At 40.7% G+C, this 15,122-nt stretch overlaps 1 protein-coding gene across 1 annotated transcript in view; it reads right to left on the reverse strand.

Moving 5' to 3' along the window:
• The window catches only part of OSBPL11 (oxysterol binding protein-like 11), a 21,129-nt gene extending 6,221 nt beyond the window's left edge, over window positions 1–14,908 (reverse strand). The window contains exons 1-9 of the mRNA XM_010158339.1: window positions 14,841–14,908; window positions 13,569–13,744; window positions 12,708–12,787; window positions 11,543–11,725; window positions 9,169–9,370; window positions 4,868–5,013; window positions 2,434–2,574; window positions 1,735–2,233; window positions 443–629 (exon numbers count right to left, since the gene is read on the reverse strand). Coding sequence (XP_010156641.1) covers window positions 443–629; window positions 1,735–2,233; window positions 2,434–2,574; window positions 4,868–5,013; window positions 9,169–9,370; window positions 11,543–11,725; window positions 12,708–12,787; window positions 13,569–13,744; window positions 14,841–14,902 — 1,676 coding nt within the window. The 5' untranslated portion in view covers window positions 14,903–14,908. The remainder of the gene's footprint in view (window positions 1–442; window positions 630–1,734; window positions 2,234–2,433; window positions 2,575–4,867; window positions 5,014–9,168; window positions 9,371–11,542; window positions 11,726–12,707; window positions 12,788–13,568; window positions 13,745–14,840) is intronic.
• Window positions 14,909–15,122: the final 214 nt, after the last annotated feature.

A 15,122-nucleotide genomic window follows, 5' to 3' on the forward strand; every position in this document is an offset into this window, starting at 1 on the left:
AACAGAAGGCTATTTACTCACGTTCCCTGCAACTACCATGCATGTTACCAACAACGTGCAACCCTTTAAGATAGCAAGACCTACCTCACTCCAAACAAAGAGCAAACCAACTTCTATCAGAAATAAGAGAACCTGTGGCAGTCAGGAAAAAAGCCAGGAGGCTCTGTTTTCTCAGTGGTTTGAACAGTCAGACAAACATGGAATTTCCCTACTGTCTTTAACTGCAACCTGGTTTCTCCTTGACCACATGAGCTGCAGTTGTCTAGCTATGATATTAAGAGCACAGTAACACTTCCAGTTTTTATGAACAGGAAAAACTACATTTTCTCAAGACTATCAAATGAGTGTTATTCAGCACACAGAACAGGGAGTTACACAGCTACTACAGCTTTATAGTGCAGGCTACATGGAAAAAGACAGGATAAAAACTAGGTGTTCTCACCGATGCAATTTGCCACCATAGAAGGGCTTGGTATGAAAGTTAATACTTGCAGAGTATCCAGTCTTCGCGCAGTTAATGTTGACTTTTCCTCCCAGTTCTACCCAGGGAACGGTTAAAATTGACCGTGCATACGCACAGGGCAGAGAGAACGTGTATTCTTCCCCGTGTTCCAAGAGACTTAAGAGACCTGTGTGAAGAAATAAAAGAATACCTAAATCAGCACCATTTTAGAAAAAAATCAAACAAGTTATATAAACGGATACCCACTACTACATGCGACTACTTTTCCTCATACACACAAAAAAGCCCCAGAAGTCTGTGAAAGTAACACTTATTACAGATTCTAGATACAATCTTTTTACTGAAATTACTGACCTGAGTAACATACATTTATGCTTCTTTTGGGAAAAGACATTTATCCTAATAATACTGCTCCACAAAGTACAACATTGTACTGTGCAACATACTTTTCAGCAGCACGTAAAAAGGCTGGCCGCCCTCTTACCAGTGGTGCTAGAGCACAGTAACACAAGACTTATGCTGCCAAAAGGAAATAACGGATGAACAGCCTGAACTGCAGATCTTGAGGAAGGCTAACACTCCTGTTTGGTTTTCCCTCCCCATAATACATCCTACCCTATCTGAAGGCAGGCAGGGGAGACAACCCTCCTTACACCACCTCTCTGCCAACATAAACCCAACTCTTCCCTGACAGCAGCTTTTGCAATCCATGTCAGAATCTCAAAAAGCTAGAGTTTTTCTTTGAGTTTTAATATGTGTGGGTTTCTTTGATTCCTATTAAAAAAAACCCCAAACCCACACTCCACCTCTTGCTGTTTCAAGAATGTACCGTGACAACTGACTGCTGCCTGCACCAATCCATTCCTCTGGAGCACATTATCCCTGTGTGTCCAACAGATGCGTGAGAAGTTCTGACATGATGTGTCCTCTAGGGCATTTCTCAGATCGAGATGTGCCTTCCACATCCCCTGCCACGCTCATTCCCTTATCCAGCCTACAGGTGCCTGGAATCCCCCATTACTGGGCAATACACAGGATGGGAGATGCTGTCTCACCTCTTGCAGAGAAGACTAGTACTAAAGGGAAATCACAGTTCAAGGGCAGTTACCCTTCTCTGTCCCTAGGATCTGGTTCCTGCAGTTTGACTGAAACCTGCTCAGTAAGATACACAAGCGCAATATACAAGCCAGAGGCGTGTAACATCAAATTTCCTCACAAATGATATTTTAACAGCTTTCTAAAATGAATAAAAGGACCGCAGTTACACTTACCCTCACCAACCATCGCCACTCCTATTGACATTCCTAAGAATTTACTTTTTGTCCAGACATGGGCATTGACACACATCTTTCTCTCCACACATTCAGCGTAAAACCCTGAGACAGGAGGATGGTGGGACACCTGCTCGGCTACGAATTTTACTGTATAGTAGTCCGGCTCTGGCTGACCTTCCAGATGTTTAGAGAGAGTTACTTGTTCTGAGGGGGAGTGAGCAGAGAAGTTACTGCCAGCATCAGCGGCTACGTCGCTCTTCGGCATCCTCCAGGAACAGTGGAACACTTCCCCAATGATTGGATTGTACGGTTTCTTTGCGATCGCTCCTTTGCGACCTTCATGAAAAGACGTGAGGTAATACTCCACAAAGCGGACCATCCTCTCCTCAGGGGTAGTGCCATTCGTGATTGCAATGAAAAGATCTGGGTGGGACATGAAGTCGGCGTACATCTCCAACAGCGACCGCTTCTCTAAAATGAAAGTGGGAAGAACCACCTGAAATAAAAGAAAACCCAGAAAGCTGTTTAAGTGAAACAGAAACAGGCATTTTTATAAGGAAAGAAGTTCTCAGGTGGAGGATTCTGTCCTGTTTTGGACACCACACGTTCAGACTGAACTTTCTCATCCAAGAGTTGTGTTTACAATGGCCCTTCACTTGCACTGCAGCCAGTCTTCGCGCTTCAGTAGTTACTTACTCTTGTTAAGTCCATGCCAAGCTTCAGCTGAGACAAGAGATGCAAGATAACACTGCGCTGTTCTTCCACCGCTCCTAGATCGTCTTCTTTATCATCACCGATGTCCTCCAGCTCCTCATCTGGATTTATTTCTTCAGGTTCCTGGGACGAGAGCCGTAAACACCAGCTCAAAGATGTGACTGGCCAGACAATATCCAAAAAGGACCTCATTGTGTATTTTACTGTCCAGGGATTAAAAAAAGACTAAATAAACCCCTGCAAAGAGCTGCACAATGGAATCTAGCCCAAGATGGACAAGAGCTGAACAATGTAAAGGGGCATTAAGATCCCTCAGTGCAGATTTCATCTACAGGATTCAGGCTAAGATTTCTCACCCTCTCTCACACACGTCGGGGGGCTGTGTGTGAGTGTGTGCATGTGGAAATGACACCCAGCCAGTCCTCAAGCATTGACTGCCCCACCACCACCACCTCCCCCCAGCTTATATACTGAGCATGACATTTTACGGCATGAAATGTCCCTTTGGTCAGTTTGGGTCGGCTCTCCTGGCTGTGTCCCATCCCAGCTTCTCATAGAGGAGAAGCTGGGAATACAGGGTCAATATGAGAAACTGAAAAAGTCCTCATCCTAATGTAAACATTGCTTGGCAACAACTAAAACATCAGGGTTACCAACAGTCTTCCCAGCACAAATCCAAAACAGCCTCAGACTAGCTACTGTGAAGAAAATTAACTCTATCTTAGCACCTCTGAAACACCCCTCCTCTCCCACAGTACTTCAGACTTTCCAGTGTTGCCATCATGACTCCAAGGGCTATGGCAAATGGTAGTTCCTAGTTACTTGCTTACTGTCACGCCCCAGGACAAGCAGGTAACCCATCTACAGGCTAATCTCCACAAGCATTATCAATGGTGCTGCTAGTGCCAATGCGGAACAGAAAGGGAAAATGGAACAGTACCTTGGAGCAGTTGTATAAAACCCACAACAAAAAACCCACACATACACACGCTGGTTGTCTGTATAACTAAAGGACTCATCCAGACTAGCAGAAATGAAATTAGCACCATTTTAACAATAACCACTATGCAAGCACCATTTAAACAACCATCACTCCGCAAGCAGAAAGTCAAATGCTTCAGGTGGAAGGGATTGTGGTGTTCCAAGCGCTCTGAGCACCATCCTGCTGCAGGAAACAGTTGGAGGGAGGCAGATGCAGAGGGGAGACGCACCAAATGCCCAGGAGGACAGCAACAGGTGTCTGCCTAGGCAAAGCCCTTTGTCCTGGAGCAGCTGCCCTAGCTCAGGGCAAACTTATGAACACCCAGTCACCAAAATAGGGGGCCAAGCCCTTACACAGAGCACAAACCCTGATGGAAAATGCAGTATCACACATGTGACTTTTTCAAGGATGCTACACTGTTCTGCTATCATAAGTAAGGGAGCTGAAAATATCTAAGGGGAGTGATAAGATTAGTCATATCCCAGATACAGACAATGATATACATTGAGCATTTGAAGTGTAACTTGCTTAATTATTAGAAGGAAGGAAGGAAGGAATTAAGTAATTTATTTGAAAGCTCCTGGCTTGTTTAATTTTTAATTTTCTTTTTAAACTCAGTAGCAACTACTCAGATCCATTTAAAAAAAATCTGTAAGCTATAGCAACAGAAAAGCATCTTTTCTGTTTCAATTCTGCTATAAGATAGCACAGTGCTATTGCAGACATACAACTGCACATTACCTTTTCACAACGACACAGTCGCATCCGAACAACTGTGTGAAACCAACTAGTATAAAAAGAATGTAATTATGATCTTCTACCTTAGTTAGGAAAACATGTTCTTTATCGTAATCCTTGCTGGTTTTTTACTTTAGTACTTTGCACTTCAAATCATTTTTGACAGTTGCAATGATACAGACTGTAGCTGTTATTTCAAATACATTAAGCCATCCTCAAGACAAGTGATGAGAGTTACTCAGATTAAGAAAAGCAAACGCAGCAGGAGCTAGAAAAGAAAGACGGGGAGATTCAATAGCTGGAGACCAGCAATTTTGTCTTTAGTCTTTACAGGCTGTTTTGGTTCTTCTTGGGCCCATTTTGAGAGTGTAATGAATTCCAGTCAGATTTTTTGCACTTCAATTCCTAGCTGGTTTTGATCAAAATGCAAGGGAATGCTGGCTATTTCGACACCTTGCATTACCAGCACACTTGCCTCCCTCCACTTGACAGCCAGTCAGAGAAAGCAGCAAAAATTACTGCAAAAGTAATTAGAAAGTTTCATTCACTGCAACTGCACTCACTCTTCCAACACAGCTACATCGAAAAGTGTGAGAAGAATCACCATTAAATCATTTTCACATAATATGATGGAAACATTTATAGATATCCCTCAAAATAATTCCCCAGGGAAATGGTATGTTCACATTACCTTACCCTTGTTAGCTGGCAGGGCTCTGCAATGCACTGCTCTTCTCTGACAGATGCTGGCTTGTTTACCTCTGCTGGGAAATTCTGAGCTGCTCCATTTTTGAAGTGGTTTGACAGAGATATCTTCGGTTCCAACCAACTGATCGTCGTTCCTGAAGCAAAAGAAAGTTTGCGCTGAAACTTGCTCATCCTCTGGAAGGTCAGTAAATAGCAGTTTTCACAAGAGAGCTATTTTTCAAGGAATAAGCTGAAAGCAGCCAATTCCTCCTGCAGCCAATCCCTTCAGCAGCCACTAAACAAAGGTGGTGCAATGAGACACCACCTTCAGCGATCATTAGCACAAACACTGCGATTGGCGAGCTGTAATACATGCAACTTGGACTGGAGATACCAGTTGGTGTCATGAAAGGTGTAATCAGACACTACAGGAAGAACCCAGTATCACGGGAATGTTAAGTAACCCTTCCCATTTTCTCTAACTGGTACTAAAAAAAATCCCATCGCTTACCAGCTTCTCAAACCCAGCTCAGTTCTAGACTAAAAAGAGCTAAAGCAGAAAGGTTTGTTGCCAGTGTTTTCTCTGGAAAGGGTACTTGCCTCTTCACAGCTGCAAAGGCAGCAAGCACACACTGTTGAATAAATAATAGTTGCTAAAGAAAAAAAAAAAGGCTGCAGGGCTTGGAAAGCTATTACCCACTTGATGATTCCAGCATCTCTAGTTACCCCCAGCTAATTTATCAGAACAATATCAGGTTCCTCATTAATAATGCAAATGTTCCATTCTTTTTCAAAGGCTAATAAATGTACAGGTGACTCCAACCGGCATTTACTGAAAAATAAACAAGCTGACAAACCATCTTGGTGAGGTTACAAACACAGAAGTTATCAGGGAGTCTGAATTCCAACCACCACAGAGCATTCCTGTGCTTAGAAACCGACACTGAGGTGTCTGTCCTCTCTTCCTATATGATACCCCATCCTTTATTCCAGAGCTCTGTTAGGTGGAATCAGGTCACATCCTCAACCACAACAGGCAGAGTAAGCTTAATCCAGATAGACAGCAGCATTTCCACCAGGAAAATACTGGGACAGGGAAAAAAAAAAAACAAAACCAGCTGTACTAATGGGACAAGACAACTTTTTCTGCAGCAAAACAGTTTCTTTTCATCCAGCCTATTACTCGTTAATCCATTACACAGTAAGAAACCAGAATCCCTCAGCAGTTCAAGTCTAAGCTAGTTAAGCAGAAGTAAAAAATAAGATGCTCAAGCTGTCACTGTCACACTTTCCTTTTTGAAAAGTTTTTTACTCATCTGTAAAACCCCTTCATGATACCTGCTTTCCAAGCTGTTCAGTACAATAATCTCTAATTGCATGTTCTAGGCTGTATTTAATCCACACTCACTGCTTCTATATTAGCTTGAATTTAATAAGTAGCCTCCCTTTTATACTCCCTAATAAGGTTATTTTAGAAGTCCCTGTTAAGTTCTGTTTAATTTTTGCTGTTAAATTCTAGGAGTTTAAGTGATTTGAGCTGCCAGTTGTGTTTTCATCTTTTTGAGTGGACAGGACACCACCTTAACACTTCTCTGCCACTGGAAGATATTTGAAAAATCAGCTCCCAACTATTTTGGGTAAGCACAAGCTATTCTCTTTCCTTGTGATCTCCTCCTCCCCTAAAAGCCTTCACCCCATTGGTGTTTGGGTTTTTTTTTTAAGCAGCTGTCAGCACTTTCTCTCTGCTACAGCACAGAGTCTATAGGCTTTCAACATTTTTCTTCAAGAGGTGCAAATTGTTGTGGCAATTCACCTTTATGAAAAGGAAGTACATTCTTTTTCACCCAATCCAGTACATTACGTCACTGCTTTTGACATGAATTTAGTAAGAGTTAATAGCTGCAACTTTCCTGTTCAGCTTGAAGTCTGTGATTTATGGCACACCTTGATGCAGTTGGGGCAGCATTTTCACTTTACTTTTTTCCCCTTCTAACAGTTTATAGCAAACTGGCACTCTTACATAATTTCTATTCCTTGGTTTTTAAGCCTGACAAGCACTTGCCCAACACATTCATAGCACTCAAGTACCACTTTAACTGACCCAAAAATACTTTTTTTCCACATCACTTAAATTTATGTTCTGTAAGACAAGTCTCCTCTTCATCATCACTTCTTGCTGCATCTCACCCATATCTAGCTGAAGTATGCTGACCTGCCTTCGTGATCCTAGGAAGATTAAATAATGCTTATAAATTTTATTAGACAGAACAGTCTGTATTCAAGATTTTTTCCTACATCATTTTATGTTTTCCTACACACAGAAGTGTCTCCTGCAGCATTTGAATTAAGCCACAACTCTTTTCCTTTCTATGTCAGCATCTGAAGCCTACCAAAAAGACTCCCAACAGTTCAACGAGAAGGATAAGTACCCCTCCTGAGTGTGTGTGGAATGTAAGCTAAACAGACTTAAAAAATAGTAATTTCTTCACACTCCTTGAAAGGAACAAATGTATTACAGTGTCTCTAGAAAGGCCACACCAGTGGGAGAGTAGCAGGCTGCAGAAAGGCACGTGCATTCTTTTAACAGCCTGTTTTTAACTCTGGCCCCAATAACGCAGCATCCAATCCACTGCTCCTCCCCTCTCTCTATCCTTCTCTCTCTGATACCACCAGAAATCTTCAAGATCTGGACATCTTCAAGCAAGGTTTTTAGATTTGGCCATTAACAGGCAGATACCAACTGAATAGCAGTCAGATGAACTGAGCTTTGCCTGCACAGTTTAAGAATTTCAGAAACGACAAAAACACTCATCAAAAAAACCCGTCTTCTACAAAGGTCATTACAGTGGTGCTCACTGGGCCTTACTTGTTTCCCCAGATACAGTAATGGGTCAAAAAACCCCCACCTTAGTAGTACACACGCAAAAATGCCAAAACAAAAAGGCTTATGATGTGCACCTCCCACAGTTATGAATCAATAGTTAAAAATTCACAGGAAGAGTTCTTTCAGTGTGAGTAACTTCGGAGTTCAGACAAAGATTTGGAGAGGTGCCATGCAGTTTTTCCCTTTTCAAATGAAATTTTGAACTGAAGTACAGAAAAAAAAAGTTAATTCATCCTATTCACATATTCGCTTTTTAATGACTGTGGTGATTTAAAAATCAAACTGTTTTTATGCACTTTTAATACTTTTATGCAGATTTTTTTCATCTTGAAAGATAAACTAATTACACTTCCCAAATAACATGCACTGGCAAAGCAAGTACCACAAATATGATAGGAATATGGGAAAGATAAGAGACAACTTATGAGTGTACTTTCTTACATACTTACCATATCTACCATACCTGTTATATAAGAGAAGGGTTTGAGAGTCCTCACAAGCTTTTTGCTCACAAAAAGCCACGAAGTAAATACATGAAAAAATGTATCCCAGGAAGATGCAAAAGAAATTAGGAACAAGCAAACACACATTCTGCTCACACACTGCACACAAATTGGGTGGAATGATTCTGGTCAGCACCTACTTGTGTGGAAGCAACTGACTGTGCAGACGTAGGAATGTGTTTGCTGTCTGTGAATGCACGTTATTCCACACCCTTTAACAGTGGGGTTTGGGTATTTTTTGTTGTAATTTTTTGGGAGATTTGGTTGTTTATGAAAAGAGATTTTTTTTTTCCCCACCTTTAACCAATTTGCATTTGATTACACGTCTGTTCTGACCTCAGAAAGGAATGCAACACTTAACATCCTCATCTAAAACACGGGCTAACTCGAAATAAGAATATTGACATATAAACAGTATTAATAATAACCTGTTCAAGTGTAGAGCTTTGTATTTTAATGTTTAATTAGAAAATGAAAGCTATGCACATGTAAATGCTTGTAAGAGGGATTTAGTGTGTAAAAATAGAAAAGCATGATATTTGACAGAGCTGTACTGGACACCACATATCCTAGAATCTGCAATCCCCAAAGTCCCCTTCCACTATTACTGTTCCCGAGTAGCCAGTTACATCCCAAAGGCAGTCATCTTGTTGGATGCTCCCAACAATTAAATATTACATTTATACAGCTGCTGCCAGAGACTTCTTGATAGAGAATGCAATATTAAAAAAAATAATACAATATGCACAGGAGTTCTACCCAACAGAAGCAAGTCAGAGTCTAGAAAAACTCACAAGAAACCAGGCAGACAGCAGTTTTCTCTATCCATGTGAAACTGGATTTATTGAAACATGTATTTTTGCAAGAAGGAAAGGATTCATATTCGTTAGAGGGTTCTGCTCTTTGTGAGCATCTATACCCACCTGCTGGTAAGGATCCTTTTTGTTGAGAAGCATGTTGTAACTGGAGAATATGGAAACAGTCATTTAAGCAGTTCATGGTTGCCATGGAAGTTGCTTTCAGCATTAACAGGTCTTGATCCAAGGATGTAAGGTGACCGGAGACAGGAAGGCATTCTATGCTTCGGATCAAGTCTCTCTGCTGGCCCTCAGCCTGAGACATCATCTGTCAAACAAAACAGCATTTACCAGGTGATGGAAGTGTGTTGTGTGGTACACATTTACCTGAGCACACAGGGGATCCCAAATGATTTTACGACAATATTAAAACTAAAAGGTCATGAACAGTTAACTATACTTTTTTTTTTTCTTTGATGCCGCTACTAGAGAGTCACTGAACGCATGGCGAAACTCCCTCGGCAATGCACCTTGTTAACAAGCAAAAGAATACCAAAGTGACTCCAAAGAAAAGCGAAGAGGAATTTGATCACCATAGTTGCTGCAGTAAATTTCACACACTTTCATGCTTGGTTGACATGGATGGGGGAAAACCACCCCGCACACTCTGTGTGAGAAGTAATTAAGCTCTGTGTTCTACACGGCCTGGAAGAGGATCTATGAGGTACTGTCTGTGGGTATCAAGTATTTTCACTCCCTACAAGAAGAGATCCAGCACTTTAAAGGAAAATACCTGTAGCAATCAGTTCAGCCCAAACCATACAGGGTTCTCATTTATTGTTTGCACTGCCACCACGCTTACAATCACTATCCCACCGCTTACTTTGCGGAGGGGGGAGAAAAAGCAGGATTTTCCCCTTCATTATGCAATCAAATTACTGCTTTCCTGGTGGTGTTGTCCCCCTTCTCCTCCAAGCTCCTTTCCTCCTTCCTTCCAATGCAGAGCACCCCTACACCACAGAACCTACAATAGCACGTTTGCCCGGACGAGGTACAGCTGCCGTCACGCAGCACGCTGTGGGCTTCCAAAAACCTACCCACTTTCCTCCTTGTACTCACAGGAGCAAAATGTTGTCTGCTTTTGAATCACAGGGATGAAGGCAAACTTCTATACATGCTAGACCTTTTCTGGGGAGGTACAGCAAGAGGCATTAATGTACGTGGACAGCGCTACTCTGCAATCATTACGTGCTCTGGCAGCTGGGTTGAATGAAAGAACAGGCTCATCTAGCAGAGCAGAAGGAGAATTTCTTCAAAGAATCTGTGATGCATTCAACTACTATGGCACTGGCACTGCTTAGTTTTTAATTAACCTGTACTGTTGTTAGAGGATAGAAACAGGATGGCAGCAGTTTTGCCTTTTGCAAGGCATCTGCAAGAAGAGTTTGCTGTGCAGAGAGATTCACAGATTCTAAGGTCTGAAGAGGCAGTCCCCTCCTCTAGCTTACTGAATAACCGTGCCACAGCTCTTGACTTAAACTAAAGAACAGTGAGGATGACAGCATACCACAGTAGGGAAAAAAAATCCCCATTTACAGCTTCCCACCGATGAACTTACCAAATGCTCAGCCACGTATTTTTAGGTTACTGATGCTCACAATACGGAGCACTCTGTCCCAGTTTGTCCACGTTCAATATCTAACTATTCACACTTCCTAGATATTTATTTGCTAAATTAAAAAGCCCTCCATTAGAAACTTCTTTCTGCCAGCAAATGTAGCACACCAGACTAATTACACTGCTAACATAAAAATATTCATTTATATCAATACTACTAAGTAACACAGGTTTGTAATCCAGCAATGAAAATTCTTTTTTAGTGTTAGCTTCAGATTTGCATGATCTATCCTGTAAATATTCACAAGTTAAATCAACCAGTACTCAGTCAAGACAAAAAGGTAATTGTTTCTGTTTTTTTCCAAAAATACACTACACCTGAATGTGCAGTGAAAGAAGCATACTTCTGAAATGCTCATTTTATTCTGCTCTCTTTTCAATCACACCCATCTCTTGATAATTTGTCCACATGAATTAGCATACCAGAAAGTGGTATTATTACTCTCAAACATCAGTCCTGACCAATCTCTCCTTAGTCACAGCAGACGCAAGTACAGCTTAGTCAATTCTGCTACTGCTGGACACGGGAAGAAAACAGAGTATGATATAACAGTATCATAGTATGGGACATTATAAGGATGAGAACATAAAAAATTCTGCCTTGAGCATCAGGGCATTACTGTGACATATAAAAGTCAGAGAACACACACCACATACTTCCACAATTAGCCAAGCCAAGTTACTCATCCTCAAACAGCTACGCAGTAATAGCTTAGAACATGCTATTGACAATATATCTAACTAGAAATAGCAGGTTTCTCCAGAACGCTACAAATAAAAGGACGGCTCGTTCAAAAGATAAGATAATTTAAGGCATACCAACCTCTCTAACATCTACAAGGTGATCTGGCTGCATAATAGGAACTCTTTTTCCAGTTGACAATCTGTGATGTCCAACATTGAAAAAGGAAACTGCATTTTGACTGGGTCTTCTTTGCACACCAGGAGAGTTGGCACTTCCTTGGGATGCAAGGGAGAAGCTGCGAGATTTCAGAGGAGGGTTGTTCTAGTGAATAAATAAGCACATTGAAAAATATTTAATTCCTAATAACCAGCAAATATTCGAATTCGAAGGATACAGAACAGTTTAATTCTTGGTTTTTTATAGGGCAAGGACAGATGAAAAAGCCCTAATAATACATTAGTAGCAACTGCTAAGCAAATATTTTGCACTATCTGCTGACAGTTACCCTATTTTATAGTCATTATGAACAATCTGTGAAATGAGATTGATCGATGCATATCGTTTCTGACTCGCAAATCAGTCCTTGATCTGCAACAATTCTAGAAACTGACTCCTAACAGCTCCTGCAGGGATAGAGCTCTCATTTAAGAGAATGGGATTTTATATTCACTGAGCTTATCTCTTACAGAAAGCCATCTGCAAGATGTTGATCTTATTTTAAAAGGAAGGTTTTATTCGGGTATCAGAATAGGTGTTCTGGTAATCAGGAGGTTCTTTAAAATACACTATATTCACAACCACCCCATGGTTAGCAAATGGAAGCAACAACCCTCAGATAAAGTGCTGAGGAGTTGCTTCTCAAACACAGGAATTCATCCTAAATGATTCTGTGGGCTGATTTGGTTTAAAACCAGGTTAAAATAAAAGGAAAGCTCCCAGAATGGAAGGGCTTCAGTAACACTGAAGACCTGTTTCCTTACCCACTAAAACAAATGCAAAAACACTAGAAAATACTGGGGTTTCAGTTCTGCTTCCTGTTCAAACACCAGCTAACCAGTACCTGCTCAGGGAGGACCCCTCAGCTTGTCAGAGACAAACTGCCTTCCCTATGTGCCATTCCTAAAGCATATTTCTGTAACAAAGTCAACTATTACTCAGAAAAGCGTTTCCTTACGTAAGTGTCAAGCCCAACCACAGGCCCTTTTGTATTATTTGTCTCAGATAACAGGATACTTGTATTTGGAACTATTTCTACCACCAGTCTAAATTATTTTTGCCCACGAAAACCTAAGTGATACGATACCTTTCCAATAGCTTCCGTGTGATGCTGTGTGCATATCTGTAGCCTGCTAACCCAGTGTTGCCGTTCTTTAGCATCAGTAGCTAAGAAAAGCAAACCAAAATGATTATGTATATAAAGACACTTAAGTATTGGCCAAAGGCTGCTTAATTCTTTAAAACAGAGAGAAGACTTAAACAATACAAAGTATCTTTTATCTAAAACTTGCTCAGCTGAGCAGTAATTAGCTATAACGTTAAATAAAGTTCAACATTAATGGCATGTACTTGGTTTTTTCTTTTAATTTTGTAACACAAAAGTAACTTCATAAAACATTAACTCCCCTCACACACATTTTAATCTAACAAAATTACACGTTTTCCTGGAATTAGAGTAAGAGACTCTGAATTAGATAATGGCAGCAAGTCTTCAAGGGAAGAAACACTGTTAAGATATTAGCCCAGATTTCTGTAGCCTGCAAAATCAGAGAAAGGGCTTCTATAACCCTCACAAGAAGGCTAACATATTGAGCATTAGGAATCACGTAGTTCTGTGCAAGCATCACCACAGTACTGTTACCAACAGTGATTTAGAAAACCCTGAATCGGTACACTTTAAGGACACTACGTATGGAGGTTCAGCCTCAAGCTACACATCTGAAGCCCATAGTCTTCTGAAAGTCATCAAACCCAAAAAGTATGGAACCACCCATAAAAAAGGACCAAAGAGTGAGATGAAAGTTTTACACATAGCTCTCACTGCAGCAGTCTGCCAAACAAGTTCTCTTGCTGTGGCCACACAGCCAAGCTCAGGAGAGCAGCCACAGGTGAGGGCCAGGAGTGTCCTCTAGTGGAAGAATCCCCTGCCCAAGAATCTAGGTCCTACCTCTTAGTTTGTACTGCTCTCCGCTGGCAGCATTGACGGTAAAAGTGTGAGAGTCTTCATCACTGGGTGAAATTACAGCGCCAGCCAGCTGCAGGGTACCCCTGGGCTTTAGATGTCTCGACTGCTCATTCACAAAGTACTCCAACAGGCCAGCATCATTGTTTAAAACAAAAAATCTGCAACGATAAAGCAAATACACTAAATAAAACCATCTTTTTCCTTTTTCTTTTTTGGGGGGGGGAGGGAGGGGCTGGGAGGAAGGTGGTGGTGTGCTACTGGAAGAAGTTAAAACTTTCATTATAAGTTGGCACAAATGGGGTTGGGAGTTGAAGACTTGAGTCAGTACAACCCAAACATACCGATTATGTCCTCAACAAGACTGAACAAGAATTAAGTTCTTGCTAATTTTTTTCTCAGAGACCAGGCATTGCACAACAGAACAGCTGTGCAAACAGAGGAGTGCTATTGCAAGATTTTGGGAATTAAAGGAACATCCCAAATCTCTAAGGCTTAACACATTCTTCAACTACATAAATTAAGGGTAGAACAGCCCCAAATACAAAACATTTGAGATCTAAAACTGTGAAAATGAAGCAATTCCAAATTTAAAAAAAAACAAAAAGTGAATATTATGCTTCAGCTATTCAAGTGAGTTTAATGATAACTGTGCTGACACAAGTCACAGCATGCCAGTGGTAGCACAGCAATTTGGCCAGTGTGGTGTGCTAAGGAATCCTCTCTCCAATATTACTTCGGTTGCACTGTGCTGCTCTAGGAAGAGCATCAAGCAGGAAGCCTAACCAGAGGGAGTTTCACCTGTCAAAGAAAAGCAAGTTATTCCAGGGGAGACTGACATCCCAGGGAACTAAAAGGAAAAGCTTGCTTGAGTTTGAATTTTCAGTCGTGTCTATTTTTTTTTTTAAATGGCATGATTTGGCATAAAGCTGAAGGCTCTACAGAAAAAAAAGACAGAATTTTTAATGGAAAAGGAAAAAAAATAATGCTGTGCATGCTTTTTTTTTTAACACATGAGCATAATTATAAGCCACCAAATTCTTCATATTTCCTATGCATTTTTTTCTTATTCATGCCTTAATACAAATATTATTCATCTACACCTTAGCTTAATCTATAGTGAGAAAAGCATTAGCCTCTTCCATAAAGCTGGACTAAAAGAAAAAAGAAAATCCAAGTATTATTAAGAAAGTCTGTAGTAGCTAAATGAATACATTTCAAAGAGCAATATTAGGAAAAGCACCATAGAAGACTTACCGATATTGCCAACCAGTGACAAGATTGGTATATTTCATTAAGTAGCCATAAATATTTTCCATGTGATCACTGTGGGGGAAAAAAAAAAGAATAAAAGCAGTCAGACAATAAGAAACTGTAGATCTTCCCAGCTTTACCTATTCTCAGAAAATGAATTTTCATCCTCATTTTTAGAATGACAGTACCATTTTAATAAAACTACCAACACTTAACAGATTGCCCTGCCTTGTTTCAAAAATAGTTTCATAAGACAGTTTAACCACACTTACTGAACTCCAAATA

This window comes from Eurypyga helias, unplaced genomic scaffold (genome assembly GCF_000690775.1).
Source record: "Eurypyga helias isolate BGI_N326 unplaced genomic scaffold, ASM69077v1 scaffold7599, whole genome shotgun sequence".
Classification (NCBI taxonomy): domain Eukaryota; kingdom Metazoa; phylum Chordata; class Aves; order Eurypygiformes; family Eurypygidae; genus Eurypyga; species Eurypyga helias.